Raw genomic sequence first — 18,634 nt, forward strand, 5'->3', positions numbered from 1 at the left:
TATTCTATAATGAAATGTTTGAAATACATACTTTTAAAGCAAACCTTTGACTTTAATGCAGAACTTTTCAGAGCCTTCAGTATAAGAATATGGCCATGAACCTCCAGATTCACCAATAAAGTAGGCAATATTCCCCAAATTAGTATGGGTGTGCGGGTGTGGGTGTATGCATACATGCACATGCACATGCCTGCACACAAGTGCATGAGATTTCTTTCAGCACAAGAATGTTGAAAATGCTATCAATCAAAACAAAACCTTATTATCAAAGTTCTTGAGTGCAAGTGACAAAAACTACTCATTCCAGTTTAAGAAACAAAGAAATTACATAGAAGACTACCAGGAGAGTCTTCAAAGACCAGGTTGGAAAAGCAAGCAGTCTGGGCAGTGGAAACCACAGCAGGAAGACCCCAATCCTTATACTGCTAATAGTGAAATAAATTAATTCCCAATCATCTACACTTCCAATAACATAGGAAAGTTCTCACAAAAAACAAGTGAAGACACAAAACCAAGATGCAAAGGAATACGATCCCAGTTCTATCAAAAAGAAAGAAAGAGCAATGTACAGAAACAGTCCTAGAAAAAAAATATAAAAAATGTTAACAGTGTTTTTTTCTGAGTGATAGAGTTACAGATAATTTTTATTTATGTACATAAATCTCATTTTAATTATAAAAATAAATGTTTTTTAAATTACTTTTTCCAAGTCCAAAGGAAAATTGTTCTTAATGCCAAAATTTTGTGACAAATTCCATACTCACAGTTTTCAAATCCTTCTTGAGTTCATATACTTTGATAATGAGTTTTTCTAATTATTAAATGATCATTTAAGTTCCATATTATGAGGATTTGGGGTTCAATAAATATTTTGAAAGCTCTTTCTTGCCTTTTATGTGAGTAACTAGGACATTATAGAGAAATCACAATTCCAGTAAATTATTGGTATTAGTATGCAAAATCCCTCTTGTCAATAATTAGTATAGACACCACTAGTTGGGAGTTTTGGGGAGGATCTTGTAAGAAGGAACTCTAGGTAATGCTTGCATATAACTTCAGATAAGACCACTTCACAGATAGCTTCACTTTTTCCAAACAAAGTTAGCTCTTTATTAAAATAGCAACATAAATATTAATAAATTTATTCTTTATTAAAAAGAAATCAGGATTCACAAAAACAAAACCTGACAACACTATCCTAAATAACACCAGTCAAAAATGAAATAAAAACAGCAATTATAATCCATTATTTTAAAACAGCAACAATTAAGAGACTACATACCAAAACTTTTGAGATGCAGTCAAAGCTGTTCTCACAGGTAAATTTATAGCCTTATATATCCTATTATTAAATAAGAAAGAAATAAAAATAAATGAACTAAGTCATCAATTACAAAGAAACATTAAGAAAACAAAACAAACTTAAGAAAATAATAAAGAAGGAATTAAGAGTAAAAGTTACATTACTGATGTAAAAAATAGTCAAAATAGAATTTATGACATAGCTACATGTTGGTTCACTTAAAAGACTGGCAAATCTAATAAAAAAAAGAAAAATGCAGCTAAAAAATTAGAAATGAGAAAGGAGCTATAACTATAAATATAGAGAAAAATATTTTTAATTGCAATAATTACATATAAAAGTCTGCTGATTTTAAAATTCTATGAAAATGCATTATTTTCTCTAAAAATATTATTTTTTAAATTGATACTCAAGAAATAGTAGTTAACCTCCCTAGGCCAAAGTTATGGAAGAAAAACTTCAATGTTTTCAGAGTAATCTTCCACTCACCTACCCTGAAAAAAAGTTTGGAGTCTAAACAGTACTATGGGTGAGTTCTTCCAAATCCTCAAAGAATAAGGTATTCCTATACTCTATACTAATCTAGAGCGGAGAAGATGATTTTTTGAAGCTGACAAAAATAGAATTAAAAAATGTAAAACTACCATCCAATCTTATCCATGAATATAAATGCAATTATCCTACATAGAATGTAAGAAGCTGAATTCAACATTATTATATTATACTGAAAGAGGAAAAAGCCCACCATAATGAAATAGGAAGCATCTCATGCAGAAATAATCCAACATTAAGAAATCTATTAATGATTTATTGTAATAATAGGTCAAGGAAGTAAAACCATATGATCATCTCTAGTTTCCCAGGATATGTTTAATATAATTCAACAACTTTCAATAAAATGCTTAGCATACGTGAGCCAGGAAACCATTTCCTTAACCTAATGGAGACCTCTATTTCAATCCAACAGCTAACATTAAAAGTGGTGAAATATTAATGACATTCCTCAAAAGTCAGGAATAAAAGCAAAATTAATACCATCATTTATTTAATATATGAGGTATAAATATTGTAAAGGAAGAGAGAAAATTATCATTAATTACACTTCAAATGATTGTCTACTTAGAAGAGAATCAACTAGGAGGATTAATGGAAGAGTTCAAAAGAATTACCAAAAATCAATAGCTTGAGCCTCCAAGGAGCAACCAGTTATAAAACATAAAGAGAAAATGACCCCAAAAAAGATATGGCATATCTAATGATTAACAAGAAATATGGAGGACCTACAAAATTACCAAGGAATATACCTTGGTATATTGTATATTGGTATATTGGTATACCTTGGTATATACCTTGGAAGCCTTCAACAACCTTGACATGTGACAAGTTCCTGAATGGAGAAATTAATATTACAAAGATGGCAATTTTCCTCCAATAAATTTATAACATTAAAGCAATTCTAAACAAAATGCTAATAGAATTTCTCTTGGAACTTGACTGAAAGACAGCTAAAGTTTATCTGAAAGAATAAATGCACAAATAGAGCTGAAAAAGAAGAGTAATGTTTGCCCCAGAGTAACGTTTGCCCCATTAAAAAGTTAATCACATAATAAGGCAAATTATGAAATGACAGTAATTAAAACAGCATGGCTCGGGAATAGAGAAGACTACCAGGCAACCAACAAACAAACAATAAATCCAGAAAACACTCCAAGTGTATTTAAGAATTTAATATTTGGTAAATGTGGTTTAAAACAATGGAAGAGGGAGTTTTCAATAAACGATGATGCAACAACTAAATAAATAGTTAGAGCCTTAATCACATCTATATCAAAAATAAATTCCATTTGGAGTAAAGATTTCAATCTTTAAAAATTAAGAGAAAAGAAAACATAAACAAATATTTATATAACATTGAGATTGAGAAGACTTTTTTAAAACATATCACCAAGAGCAGAAATCATGAAAGAAAAAGATAGATTTATCTAAATGGAAAATGTAATATTTCTATATATCAAAGACATCATGAATTAAATTGGTACATATATGACAAGGGGCATAATGTCTGCAGCATATTGAACAAATAGTTGATTATTTTAATATATAAAGAGCTCTTAGAAATCAATAAAAAGTGAACTCCCAACCAAAAAATTAGCAAAGGTGTTTATTTGTTCCTTCAACAGGTATTTATTGTGCATCTGATATGTGCCAAGTTGTGCTAGGGGCTGGACATACAGTGTTGAAGAATCTAGACATCCAGACACAGTCTCTTCCCTCATTCATTCCAGAATGAGAAACAGACACACATACAAAAAGTAAATAAACAAATAAATAAAGTTACAAATTGAGAAGAGGGATTGAGTAATGAAGGAAACAAAAAACTGGGAGAAGAGTGGTGAGAACTACTTTCAAGCAATGCTGTGGGCAGGGCTTTCTCAGGATGTATTTAAGTGTCACATAAAGGATAGCCAAGGAGAGCAGCTTAAGCAGAGATACCAGCATTTCCTAAGCCCCTGAGGTGCAAAATAGATCTTGGCATGTTGGAAGAACCAGTGCAGCTGCATCACAGTGGGCAATAAAGAGGGGAGCATGGTTGGGGGTGGAGAGAACAGTAAGGTTCAGTTCACACAGCACTCTGTAAGCCATGGCAGGGGGTTTAGCTTTTATCCTGTGAGCAACAATTTACTCAACTCAAGTTATGATCATTGTTTCCACTCTACCAAGAATGCGCCGAAGTGGGTGGTGGGTCAAGAGTAGAAGCAGAGAGAATAGGTATGACTGGCTATCACAGTAATCAAGTGAGAAAAAATACTCATCAGGATTAAATACTAGCATTGAAAATGGAAAGAAGCAGACAGATTAAAGGTGTATTTTGGAGATGAAGTTGATAGATTATGCTGGCCTATTTGATGTAAAAAAGAAGTCATCAAAGAATCAAGGATGACTCCTAGGTTTCGTGCTTGGTTGTTGGATGGCAGTGCTATTTACTGCAATAGAGAAGGTGAGGGGAAACAGGTTTGGGATGAGAATGAGGAATTCGATTTTGGACATGTTAAGTTTGAAAGATCTGAGTTATCCAAAGGAAGATATTAAGCAAACAACTAGATATGAGTCTAGAACTTACAGGTCAAGGGGGGAAACAAAGTTGAACCCTTTAGCACAAAGACAGTGCTTAAATGGATGGAAATTAAGACTGTCCTGAGAAAGTACATGGAAAGAAAAGAGGGAGCTGAATGGAGGTGAGAGACCTCAACTTCTCAAAGCCAGGCAGAAGTATAACACTGATCAGTGAAGGAGGAGGGAAACCAGGAGACAACAGTGCCTTGGATAAGAAGACAGAACATTTAAAAAGCAGAGAGTGGTCAAGGTGAGGACAGAAAGGTATCCTCCTTTGTTAGGATAACACGGAAGTGACTGGTAATCTTAACAAGGACACTTTCAGTGGTGGGGCAGGGGGAGTCACATTGTGGATTGAAAGCAATTGGAAGATTAGATGAAGACAATATATAAAGATAACTCCACAGAGTTTGGTTACGAAGGAGAGCTGAGAAATGGCTATTGGTGGGAAAGACGTGGTTTAGATTGAGGACGCTGGAACGTGTCTGCAGGGAGATGAGAATGATCCATTCAAGACAGGGACTGATGATGTAGAAGAGAGAAAGGGGAAAACCTAAGGAGAAAAGTCCTTGGAAAGGCGACAGAGAACGGGATCCAGAGCACAAGAAGAGGGGCTGGAATTTGAAATTTCCTCCATAGTCACAAAAAGGAAGGAGGAGGTTACCAAGGTAGCTGGGTTGGGAGGTTGGGGGGTAGGAGGGTTTTGTGGTGGGAAGATGAGGAGGTTTTTATGCAATTATCTTCTCTTTTCCAAGAGAAGTTTGAAGTAAACAGGTAGGAAGGGATCAGAAAATTTGAGGAGAGATGAAAAGGTATATGCATTAGAAGTGGGAAACTGAAACTACAGTGGGAACAACAGCACCAATTTGAGGTTGGAAAACATGAGTTGAAAGTGAAACTAACTGCATTGTGTGGTTTTCTTAAAGAAAATGTTCAGTTGTCCCAATAAAGCCCATGGAAGGCAGATGGTAAAGTTTCCCCAGAGCTGGGAGTTTACAGGGAAAGTAAATTGGAAGAAATTGAGGTTAAAGATTGCTGAGAGCACTATATTTCAAGGATTATAATGATGGACTGTGGCATCCAGGCTAGACAAGGAAGGAAGTGAATCTAGAACAGGGGCTGATAGCGGGGAAAATGAAGTTAATGAATTAGCTGTCAGTAAACAAGGGATCCAGAAGGATAGGAAGATGATCAGAGTGGAATGTTTGATAACCTGTTAGCTCAGGTCCTTCTAGAAGCAGACACCAAGGCAGGCTTCAATTTGCAAGAGTTTTATTGAGGGGACATCTGTGAAGGAGAAAGGTAAGGAAACAGGAGCAGGGAGGGGAAGGACTTCATACCATAATGCAAGTCTGACACCTATGAAAGGAGAAGGGGATCCAGCAAGAAGAGCCTTAGACTGCATGCAGCCCGGTTCTAAGAAAGTTCAACCAGGCTGCTGAGGAGTCCCCGAGACAAAGTTGCTCCTTAGAGGAGTCCTGCATGTCACATGAATGGACCATCACTAATACCCACACGAGGCTCAGTTAGGGACTGGGAGTAGCCAGGAGGAGCATGGCTTCAGTGCAAACCCGGTAGCGGATCTCCCGGGATGCAGTCTAGAGCCATGGGGGCAAGGACTGATTCCTAGGGGAAGAAATGGTCACTGGGGATGAAGTTACAAGGAGGGAAGTTACAAGGATGTTGGAGTTCGAGTTCAACCACAGTTACGCATTACACACTCCAGACTGTGTCGATGACCCCGCAGGCATCGGGGATTTGCACACTTACTAAACCAATCTCTGGCAGACAGTGGGGCAGGGGTGGGGAGGAGCTTGTTGATGATAGGATTTGAGGTGAAGAAGACTAAAGCGGGAAATGGCCTTTGAAGAACTAATAACGAAAGAAACTGCCTAGGAAGTGGATAAATTACAAGGAGGGAAAGAGGTTGCTACTGTCCAGTGGGAAGATTCTTAAAAAAAAAAAAAAAAAAAAAAAAAAAAAAAAAAGCCGGGGTTTTGGCAGGATGAGGAAGTTACGCTCGGAGAGCAGCAAAGACTAGCAAGGAGGCCATCCTCCCGACCCGCCGGCCCTAAGGCACACGGTCCTCCTGAGGGGCTTCGTGGGCAAGAGTTGTGAGGCGAGCCAGGTTCGGTCACAGCGAGCGGGTGAAGGGAGGTCTGCGAACAGCTGAGCACACCGCGGAGTTCGCTGCCGTCGGAGCGGACTTGCCCGAGCCCGGGACGGTCTGCAGGGCGCGCGGGGAAGAAGGCGGGACGCGGCGGGGGCGCCTGAGGTACTCGGGCGGTGCGGAGCGCTGGCGTGGTCCCGCCGGTGGCCGGGCGGCGGCGCTCACGGCGGCGCGGGCTTCCCGAGGCCGCGGGCGGCGTGCTGGCGCTCCCGGGCGGCGCCGCCGCGGAGCTTGGCGCGGCAGCTGGCGGCGGCCTGGCGCGTGGTGACGGCGCCCGCGGGCGGGCAGCGGCTCCCCGGGGCGGCCGGGCGCAGGGCGGCGGCGCTGCGGGGCGACGGCTTCCCGAGGCTTCGGCCCGCACGGGCGGCAGCGGTCCCCATGGAGAAAGACAAAGACACGCCGGTTAGAAACGGGACACACGCGCCGGCTCCTCCCAGCTAATCCGGGCGCCGCAAACCCGAACTCCGCGCGATGCCATTTCCGCCCAACAGGTTGTCCGTCCCGCAGACGCACAGAAACCTGTGTCGATCGGAGGAAAACGGCCTCCGGCTGAAGTCGCGTATGTGTTTTAGCAATTAGAGAAAACGTATCAAAACCCTTAAATCGTTTCGTACTTTGACCCAATTCTCGTTTTAGAATTTTCCCCTAAGGAATAATTATGAATACATACAAAATTTCCATACAGGGTGTTCAGTACAGTATCTATAACAGGAAAAAAAACCAACAAAACCAAAGGCGAAGAAAATTAAAGAAAAAATTTAAAGAAAAACGGGAACTATCCTATATCCAACAGTAAGAGGTCAGTCAGATTATACTCTTTCTTAGAGTAGATATTAGCCTATCAAAATAATGCTGGGAAATAATACCTGATCATATGGGAAAGTATACTAGACGGAATGAAAAAATCAGTTCTCATCCCCATTTGTAATGTGTGTGGAGAGGTGTATACTTATGTGTGTACATACACAGCACACCACACGTGTATAAAATAATGGAGACAAAAACCCCAAATGGTCATCTCCAGGTGATGAGGCCGCAGGTAATCTTGATATGCTTCCCAAATTGTATACAATAAGCATATTTTATTTTTATAATAAACAATACACTTAATAAAACTTTATTCCTTCTTATGTTCCCATTCTTTCTCCCAAGTCAAATTTCTGAAAATAATCGTATTGTTTAGAAAACTAGTGGACATCAGGTTTTAAGAATGAATGGATGGTCCCCAGTAGTTTATCTTCCTGAAAGGTACTGAGTACATCAGAGTATTACAAAGCAGCTTGTCCCTTAAATATTACGCAGTTAACCATAAGCAGTGTCTTTTGTGACGTTATACCTTATTTTACTCTAGTAATCATTTCTACTTCAGAAAAAAGGGAGGGAAAAAAGCTTTCTGGGTTTCTAACAAAGCTAATTTGGTTTGTTAGACTTGGGAACACAAAGTTTACTAAAAACAGAAAAAAACAATTATAGTTTTGGAACAAATGTTTTATAGAATACCAACGTTTTAACAACATATTCAATAATTGTCTCTTTGACTTCAAAGAACTTAGCCAAATTAATTAGGGAGCCAAATTAAAATGTTACAATGAACTAGTCTAAACATCTTGGTCTTCCAATATAATACATTTAAATTTTTAGCAGTCATTAATACCTAGGAAGTCTGGTTTTTGCTAAACCTTGTCCCAGGAAAATGCATAAAGATGACCATAAAATTATATTAATATAATATAGGGGTGGGATTCCAGGGCTGTGTTGTTAATTTGATACAAGATACATTATAAGTTCCAATGATATTTTTAATTTTTTTTATTTTTAAAAGATGGAGACAGAGTGTGAGCGGGGAAGGGGCAGAGAGAGAGAGAGAGAGAGAGAGAGACAAAATCTGAAGCAGGCTCCAGGCCCTGAGCTGTCAGCACAGAGCCCGACGTGGGGCTCGAACCCACAAACCGTGAGATCATGACCTGAACAGAAGTAGGACGTTTAACCGACTGAGCCACCCAGGCGCCCCTTTTAAAAAAAAAATTTTTTTTAATGTTTATTTATTTTTAAGAGAGAGAAGTTCCAATGATATTTTAAGCCAAAGTGACCTCAGAGTTGTCAGGTTGATTTTACTTAATGATGAACAAATCCAAGTTTAGATGTTTATTACAATAGTGCTTAAATCAGTGATGACCTACTCAACCACACCATACTGCAAGTTTCCTTCTCTCTAAAGGTACTGGATAAAATTATCATGTCTAGAGGCATACTTTTAGTAAAAGATCTTCAGAAATAAAATTTACAGAGAACAAATCCTGAGAGGCCAAAAAGTTTGTATTAACTAACTGTTCCTGAACAAAAAGATGGTGTATGAGCTTTTTTATAAAGCATTTCCTCTCCAAAAACCTTATTTTTCACCAAATCAGTTAACATAAACAGGACTGAATACAGATATGGAAGAGCATTTATTTTTGGTGCTATCGTCTAACTTTCATTCTCCATACAGTGAGTCTATTTAATTTGACGTTTTTGAGTACTGTTTGTTTCAGTACTGTGCTTAGACACGAAGACCAAAAGATTACTGAGGGTTCCTACCTTTGAGAAGCTCTATCTAGAAAATTGCCTTCAGATTATTAGGGTAACTCAGACCCTGGAGCTAATCTGAATCCCTAAATCACCCTTCAGTCCTGCCAAAGCTTTATTTCTCACATTCTTCGCATGAGCTTTCTAACTTCCCATCATTCCTTTGCTCAGATTCATCCACAGCATCCCACTGTCTTCACACTAGCTAAATTATTAGTTCTTAGCCTTTCAGGAAAGTCAAAGACCAGTCTGAGATTCTGATTAAAGATATGGGCTTTGTCCTCCAGAATTATGCACAGAAATGCATACACCATATACTTTATTTCACTGCACTGGAAACTGATTTCCTGAACATAAGCAATGTATAAAAAACAGTATTTACAAAGGATTATACCTCCCTCGTATTGTTATTTTTCGTAAAAGAAAAATGGCTTCCTGAAGAAAATTAATTTAAAAGCTTCTAACTGCTCAGTAGTAAATTTCAATTATATTTGGCTTATTGAAGTAAAATTATGATATGGTCTTTGATACAGCAACACATACGTCTTCTTTGATAATCAGTTAGAACTTCTTTCTCCATGGCAACAAGCAGTGAAATCTTTGACTCCCAAAGGTACACAGAACCCAAGCAGAATTCCAAAGAATGCTTTGTCAGGTTAAGGTTACCTCTGTACTGCAACACTAAATTCCTCCAACACTTTTAAAAAAATTTTTTTTAAGTTTATTTATTAGAGAGATAGTGGGAGGGGCAGAGAGAAAAGGAGAAAGAATCCCAAGCAGGCTATTCACTGCCAGTGCAGAGCCCCATGCGGGGCTCAAACTCACCAACTGTGATATCATGACCTGAGCCAAAACCAACAGTCAGATGCTTAACTGACTGAGCCACCCACGAACCCCTCCTCCAAGGCTTTCAACCTAGAGTCAAGTAATGTTATTTCCCCTGCTTTCAAATTAAATTAAGACCTCTTGAAAGGCAGCAAACCTCTGCCTAGTAGAGAAAAACATCATATTCTTTTCCTATTTCTTGGTAGTACCTGTTGGAAAGGTAGTGACAGCAGCTGATACGGAAAGTAATGAGACACAGTCACGTGTGGCTAGCCTTCCCTCATCAAAGCAGGAAAACCATGACGTATGCCTGATATGATGGGTGCACATTTGCCCTCAGAGTGCTAGTATTTTTTTCTTCCATTTGAATATTAGAGAGAGAAAAAGACAGGATTATTTTGAAACTGTTGACAGTCTTTCCAATTTCCAAAAAGGGTCCTAAAATGGAATTCTTTCTTGAGGGCATCAGGGAGCACATGAAAACATGAAGCTTGATGCACTGAGAGGCATCAATAGTTTATCCAGTTGCATGCTGAACAATAATGGCACAGCATCCGTTTTCTTCTAATTCTGGAGTTAGTGGTATTTGACAGAAGCACTGCTTCAATTCTGTTTCATGGACCATATTTAAGAAACTCTATACCACTCCACTCCCCTATCATGTATGATTATTTCTCACCTCTATGCTTTTGTTCTTGGCATTTCACCCATCAAAAAAATGTTTTCTCCCTCCTTACGTCTATTCAAACACTTCCCACCCCTCAAGACCCAGACCGAAGCCACTCCCGACGAGCTTTCCCCGATCATTACAGTCTGAAATGATCTCTCCACTTTCTGGACTCCCACAACAGTAACTACCCAGGACTGTTGGCTCCAAGTGTGGTTCTGAGACCACCAGCTTCAAACATGCACCATAATCTGTATTTTTATGAATACCAGAAAAAGCTATGGCAATGTCTCCACTGTTTTCCTAAATCCATTCCGCCACTCTTAAAAGAATAACTGATCCCCAGATGGATGGAGAGGGGAAGGCTGACAATGCTCATTGTTGCTGCAGTGACCAACTCATCTGTTCCTTTCTGTACCCATTTCCATACAAAACATTTTGATTCGCCAGCTGTGTGTCCTACCTGTAATGTCACTGTCAACTGCTGAATTCACCACCATCATTCCTCTACCTCTGGGTTTTTCAACCATTACCTCCCAATTCCATGGCAATCCTGCTATTCTAAGAATCCAGATGCTGCTACCATTTTCAAAATAACTTTACATTCTATGAGAAAGAATTTAAGCAGAGCTTGAAATGAAGGTAAGCATGATTAGAGGGAAAGGGCTATAACTGAAACATCATCTGTTCAAATAAGATATAAAATTATACATATTCTAGAGCTAAGCAGTAACTTGAAGATCATCTCTTTTAATAGACTCACATTGCAGATGGGGAACTGTGGAGAATGAGGTATTTGGGAGCAAAAAACTGAAACTTGAAAAAGAAAGTCTCAAAAACAAAATGGTAGCAAAGTCTTTCAGAGCTAAAAAGGATTGTCCTAATTAGCTTATGGATTCCATATTAAGGGTAAATGAAATTAAGGAGTTAAAAGACTTAAAGAATAAAGAATGAAAATAGCTCAAAGTGTAAAAGATGAGACAGATCAGTCATCTAAAGAAATGGCCCAAAAGACTGTGATATTACAAGTATCAATGTGACCTGAACTCAACACCAGTTATACTTATTAATATTAGTTATTATTTAATTACTGTATGCCAGGCACTGGGCTAAGTGTTTTACAGGTATTAATGCAAATTTGTTAAACTCCAATGGAAAAAAAATGTGCTAAAGGAGATAGTCCATGGTAACTATGTAAGAAAAGAAATCAAGAAATCAAAAGCTGGCCATCTGTCTGCAGCCTGGTCTAGTAAAAAGGATGTTCTGAAAATTGAACATCTGGTCTGAGTGGCAAATATATTCCTTGGGAAAGATGAATGCATCACACTACCAGAACTTGCTGATTTGGGTCACTGTGAGCTGACTCAATGCCCATCAAGCAACCTTCTGATTACAATTTAGTAGACTGTAGATTTGCCTGTTTGGAGAAAATACACTGAGCCATAAACATGAGAAGCCAGTGCGTCTGATACCTCTCCCTGCAAATTAAAAAACTAGCACTATAATATTTATACACCAGTATCTAGGAGGCTCATTAGATGACACAGTTCTCTAGCACCCAGTCACCTTGCTAGATCAACCAATAATCAAGGCCAGCCTTAGAAAGTAATAGCCATGTCAAAGTGACCTGTGAGGCCTGGAGGGGAGGCTGGCCTGCTCTATCTTGTTCACCATCTTCAAACTACAATGCTATGTGATTTCAAACACATACTAAACACATACACGTGCACATGCATACAGCGCACGCGCATGTGCGCACACACGAACCATTTAGGAATGAAAATGATGGAAAAAGGAGGACAAAACATAGTGTTTCTCCAGACTCCAGGGCACCACCTTGTGAATTCAGAGCTTTGTTTTTACAGCAGAAAAGCCTCAAAATTGAGGATTGACTGATTTAGAGACAGAGAGAGAGAGAGAGAGAGAGAGAGAGAGAGAGAGAGAGAGACAGAGAGAGAGTGCAAGCAAGGGAGAGGGGCAGAGAGAGAGAGAGAGAAGGAGAGAATCTTAAGCAGGCTCCACACTCAGTGTGGAGCCTGACATGGGACTTGATCCCATGACCCTGGGATCATGACTTGAGCCAAAATCAGGAGTCAGAAGCTCAACCAACTGAGCCACCCAGGTGCCCCAAGATTGTTTTTTTTTAGTAGCACCAATAAATATTTATTTCACTTGTTAAAATAAGTTAGCCACCTAAGGAAAAAAAATTCAAGTAAAATTTAGACATATAAATTTATACCAAACAATAAATATCAAAACATTTCCCAGGTGCCTGGATGGCTCAGTCAGTTGAGCATCCCCCTCTTGATTTTGGCTCAGGTCATTATCCCAAGGTTGTGGGTTCAAGCCTGCAGCAGGCTGAGCGTGAAGCCTGCTCGAAACTCACTCTCTCTCTCTCTCTCTCTCTCTCTCTCTCTCTCTCTCCTTCTGCCCCTCCCCAATTTGTGTGTGCTCTTTCTTAAAATAAAATAAAAAAAAAAACACTAAAAAAAAAATTCCCATGTCTCACACAATACACAGTTATTTAAGGGTTCTGGTTTTTGTTTGGGGTGTTTTGTCAGTTTTTGTTTCCTGATAATATCTCCATAGAAGAGAGACCTAGAAATATAGCAAGGTTCTACCATGACTTAATCACAATTTTTGACAAGACTTTAGCTCTCAATCTTACACCAAGAATTCCAAAGTCAGAATGCAATTAGAACTGTCCAGGTTTGAAGATAATACACATAAAAGCTGCACTAATGCTATAAACCTCAAAAATACAATCTTATTTGTTCTACTACTGAATCTTAACTATTGTGAAAGCATTACGAAAATATACTTTTAGTATGATTAACTTTTTTCCAATCAGTAATAGAATTATAATTAATACTGTTTTCAAACAGAATTACTCAGTAAATAATGCATTGAGAAGTACTGCCACCTTTAGGGAGAATGCAGGATTACTGTCTATCTAAAGTAAAATCCAAATATAAATACTTAACCTCTATAAATCCTATCACGGACATCTGGCATGGGACACATTTTTTTTTAGTGGGTTTGCCTTTTGTGATATGGTTTGGTTGAAAAGATCTAAAATCAAGGAGTTCTTTAGGCCCCATTAATCTCTAATAAATAAAGCAGTAATTGCACTGATACATAAGTTAGCCAAGAGAAACCCAGAATGATCAAAATTAAGAATACATTTTTATACAGATGATCATGAGTCATATCAAGATTAACACATATAGTTACAATCCATTTTGAGAAACAAATGAAAAATTATTTCTGTTATTTGCATATGAGGTTGGAGATTTAAAAATTCAGAAAATAGGGGCGCCTGGCTGGCTCAGTCGGTGAAGCATGCAACTCTTGATTTTGTGGTTGTGAGCTCAAGTCCCATGTTGGGTACAGAAACTACTTACAAATAAAATCTTTCTAAAAAATGGAAAAAAAGGTATTTAAAAATTTAGAAAATAAACATTTGTGGTTTGGTATTTATAACATTGTTGCCTTTCACTGGCACTGAGAAAGATTTTTGTACATACCAGAAAGATTTTTATACAAGTCTAAAAGTAAATCATTTCCCTGAAAACTCTACCTGTCACTTCTTTTTCAAATGAAAAAGAAAATTTCCTAATCAGCTGTTATTGGTAACTAGTGGTAATAATTATTATATATATTTCACTTATCTTTTAACTTCAACATATACCATAAAATAAATCAATAACCATGATCTCTTTCTGAAAGCAATGTGAAATACTACATTATGGTCACACAAGAAACTCAATATATACTAGAAACAAAAAATGATTTAATAATTTGTCCATTCATATGAACAAAAACTATTTGTTTAAATGATAGACAATATAGTAACATGAAAGTTCATGGACCAAAGAATAAAAATATCCAGTGTCCACAAAATTCAGACATGCTGCCATGTGAAAAACTGGGGGGGAAAAGCAAGGTACAGAAAAGTGTATACAAACATGCTACCATTTGCATAAAGGGGAAGCTATACATTTATATGGTTATATATACATAGGACAACTCTTGAAAGCCCAAGAAACTGGTAATTTGACCCTGGGGTAGAGAATGAGAGATGGGATAGGAGGAAAACTTACCTTTCACAGAACACCTCATAGTACCGTGTTTTTTTTTGTTTTTTTTTTTTATGTATGTGTTATTACCTACTAATCTTTAAGAGATAGCTGGCCTCTATTCCTGAATTCTTCATTAACTACACATGTGACCTTGTGCAACCACTTACCTCAACTTTTTCCACTTTAGAATGAGGGTATGCTAAATCTCTAGAGTCCCCATCTGCAATTCAACAGAATTATGGCTCAAAAAACAGCATATACAAAATGCCAGGTGGCTAAAAAAAAAAAATAACTATAAGCCTTACTTTGCAGTGACTTATATAACACAATATTGTAATTAGTTACACTTCCGCCTGCTCTGTTCCCATGAGGCTATATAAAAAAAAAAAAAAAAAGGCAACATAGCAAGCAAAAGAGTCTGAGAATAAACTTTCTGTTTGGCAACAATGTTTCTCTTCTTTCCTTCAGGTTAATCCTCCTTTTTTATAGATCTAAACTATGGCTTCCAAGATACAGACTCCTAGAATATACTTGATACATGAATATTAAAAATAATTGTAAAAAGGTACAATTTTTGCAGTAGAGTTTAAAAATGGATCCTAAGAAAAAAAGCTGAAAAATCACCTCCTATTCCCATAAAGTTAGCCCAAGAATCTCCCAAAATCATTGATAATCTTCATAAACAAGATACTAACAGAACCAGAGTAGCCAAGAGGACAGCAATAGAAGGTTTAGACCAAAGTAGGACACAAAGAGGTGACAGAAAAGACACCCAAACTGACAGCTGGAGAACAGAAAACAGGAAGAGGCCTGGGGATCCGTTCATTCATTATCCCACATGCTGCGGAGAAAAACTGTTGGGCCTCAAAGGGCTTAGAGTCTAATCGTGGGGGACACTCTAGTTAAATAATGATGCAATAGTAACACACAGGGTGAGAGTGAAAAATAACTGGTAAGGTAAATGTTGTGAGTTCATCAAAGGAAGAGGTCACCATGGGTTGGAGCTGTCAAGAACAGAGTCACAAAAGAAAGAGGATTTTGAACCCTGTGTGATAAGCAACAAGATAATGGCAGCATGGACCAAGTCGGCGCTCGTAGTAGGATGATGAATTTAGTTTTAATCATACTTTGATTTTAAATGGTAACTTTGCAAAACACGTGAGAATCAGGGTTGCTAAATTTTCTCTGCAGACTACTACTACGTAGGAGTGACGACACACTAGCACTGTATCAAAAGTGACTGAACAGGCTAAATACAAGATCACTATGCATCTAGATGCAACTTTTAATAGGGCAGGGCGCTGAGGTATGAGAAAATGTTTGGCAACCCTCTTCCAGTATTTTCTTGCAAGTACCTAGCATCATTTCCTATCACAACCTTCACACACTTAGGAGTCAGCTCCACCCAAGATACACAAAACCGGGAAATCAAGAGGTGCCAGTTTTACTTTCCTATCGATTAAGTCTGTGAATTGGGGCTAGCAGATGAAATAAAGTGCTGTGGATTTTACTGCATCAGAAGGAATGCCAAAACAATACAAAACAAAGCAAAACACTACCTTCTATCTCCCAGTGATCTCGTAAAGCTTAAAAGAATAATGTTTAACCACTTAATATGTTAATTTTGGCATAATACATAACTTCAAGGTATTCATTATCTTCTGGATAAAGAATCTGGGTGTGTTTTTGGTAACATGATAAATCTTGTAAGAAATTTCTAGGGGCGCCTGGGTGGCGCAGTCAGTTAAGCGTCTGACTTCAGCCAGGTCATGATCTCGCGGTCCGGGAGTTCGAGCCCCGCGTCAGGCTCTGGGCTGATGGCTCAAAGCCTGGAGCCTGTTTCCGATTCTGTGTCTCCCTCTCTCTCTGCCCTCCCCCGTTCATGCTCTGTCTCTCTCTGTCCCAAAAATAAATAAACGTTGAAGAAAAAAATTTAATAAAAAAAAGAAACTTCTACACAAAATGTCTAAAATGTTGGCACGGGGCAAGAAAGAATAGCAACAAATATAAAGGTTATTAAACAAATGAAGTCCTCAGTGCAGACAATATGTATTCTAAAATTCTATTCTACTCTGCATTTTTGTTACAAACTTTCAAGTGCCGAAATACCTTTATTCAATAATCTTTTAGTGACTTACTGAGGTGAAAATGGGTATATTGAAAAAAAAGCAATGTTTAGAAACAAATTTATTTAGAAAAAAAGATTTGAAACAAGTCTTAAAAGTTTATGATTTAAAATAATTCTACACAGGGCGCCTGGGTGGCTCAGTCGGTTAAGCATCGGACTTCGGCTCAGGTCATGATCTCATGGTTCATGGGTTCGAGCCCCGCGTCAGGCTGTGCTGACAGCTCAGAGCCTGGCCTGCTTCAGATTCTATGTCTCCCTCTCTCTCTGCCCCTCCCCTACTCACCCTGTCTTTCTCTCTCAAAAATAAATAAACATTACAAAAAAAACCACTTTAAAATAATTCTAAGCTATGGCAATGTACCTTGTTTTGACATGGATATTCAGTTTATGCTAATGGCCATTATTAAAGTTCAAATAACAAGAAAATGAAACCATTTTCAAAACATTAGAACAGAAAACTTTAAATTCCCCCCCCCCATTTTACTATAGATTATAAGGTTATAATAAAATGTTGTTTTATTATAGCTGTCCTCTTCTAGTTCAAGTCTGTCAGCATTTCTATTATTGACTTTAGTTTTTAAGGGTCCTAACTCATCCATAAATTTACTCTATTAAAACCTGACACAGAAAGTCTCCCAGGAATCCTTCCCTTCAAAGGCAGATTTTAAAAGTTAATCAAAAGTTAGATAGCTCAAATGGTTTACAGTACAACGTCATTACTTTCAGCCCCAAGCAGCGCTGACTTCTTAAAACTCATTCTACACACTCTCCTCAACATCCATTGGTCCGTGCCAGGTGAACAGATTGTTCCATGTCAGTTCTGAAGGGACAAAAACCTCCACTTGTAGAGAATTCTAGCGGCTATCTAAATGGCAAGATCTAAAGTTCCATTGTTAGGTTCTCCCTTCAGAAAGAAGTGAAAAGAAATTGGGAGAAACCAGTGAGGGCCACAGGAACATATATGACAGTGCAGGACCTAGCTTTTAACTGTTATCTTAAATATTGACCCATCCAAAAAAATGTAGCTTGGCAAAATAAAATCAATATATTTAAATCATCTGTTCAATATTTAATAGCATATTTTCCCCCTTAGAATCTGGCTGTGGATACTAAATTAAGTTTATCATATGGATTATGTCAGATTCTATTAGTTTAGTGACATGGCTTCCTCCTAGTTTTCAGAAATAGTTTCTGCCTTGATCAGAAGCACAGGGACTAAATCACAAACAAATCCCGAACATATGAAAGGTATGGAACTCAACAAACACATCTTGTTCAGTCTCAGAACACTAACAGGTTGTTTTATTATTTTAAGAAGGTTATTTCCTTTCTAAAAATAATCTTTTAAAATAGGTCTTACAGATTTTTTTAAAGTCCTCTAAATTAGTTCACATTGCCTAATAGTGTTACAATTTAATTATCCAGCATTTCTTAAAGTAATATCAAATATAAGTTACATTATAGACTGTATAAATGGCAGTGGAGAGTGGTAGCGGTTGGAGCAGAGAATCAGTGCTAGTCAAACATCATTTCCCAAATGAAAAACTGAAATAGAAAGGCACCAACCTAACTTACACACTAAACCAGAAGAATGTGAGAAATAGTATGATATGTGGAGTGTATTTATCCTTCTTTGCAACCTCTTCATAACCTATGGCTTAAAATATATGTGCACTAATGACTCATAAATCTCAAGTCTCTGGACAAATCTCTCTCTTGACCTCCAGTCTGTATCTCCTAGTCCTACTAAGCATCTCCAGTGAGATGTCCCATAAGCATC

General features: G+C 37.9%; 1 protein-coding gene across 5 annotated transcripts in view; it reads right to left on the reverse strand.

Moving 5' to 3' along the window:
• Positions 1-3,015: 3,015 nt before the first annotated feature.
• Positions 3,016-18,634, reverse strand: part of ZNF800 (zinc finger protein 800) — a 52,872-nt gene continuing 37,253 nt past the window's right edge. For 4 of the 5 annotated variants that reach the window (XM_045495509.1, XM_045495507.1, XM_045495506.1 and 1 more), the window contains exon 6: positions 3,016-6,935. In XM_045495509.1, the coding sequence (XP_045351465.1) occupies positions 6,749-6,935 (187 nt within the window). In that variant the 3' untranslated portion in view covers positions 3,016-6,748. Of the gene's footprint in view, positions 6,936-14,417; positions 14,947-18,634 lie in introns of those variants that run through there. The other variant, XM_045495514.1, reaches the window with a different exon arrangement.

Source organism: Leopardus geoffroyi, chromosome A2, assembly GCF_018350155.1.
Source record: "Leopardus geoffroyi isolate Oge1 chromosome A2, O.geoffroyi_Oge1_pat1.0, whole genome shotgun sequence".
NCBI lineage: Eukaryota > Metazoa > Chordata > Mammalia > Carnivora > Felidae > Leopardus > Leopardus geoffroyi.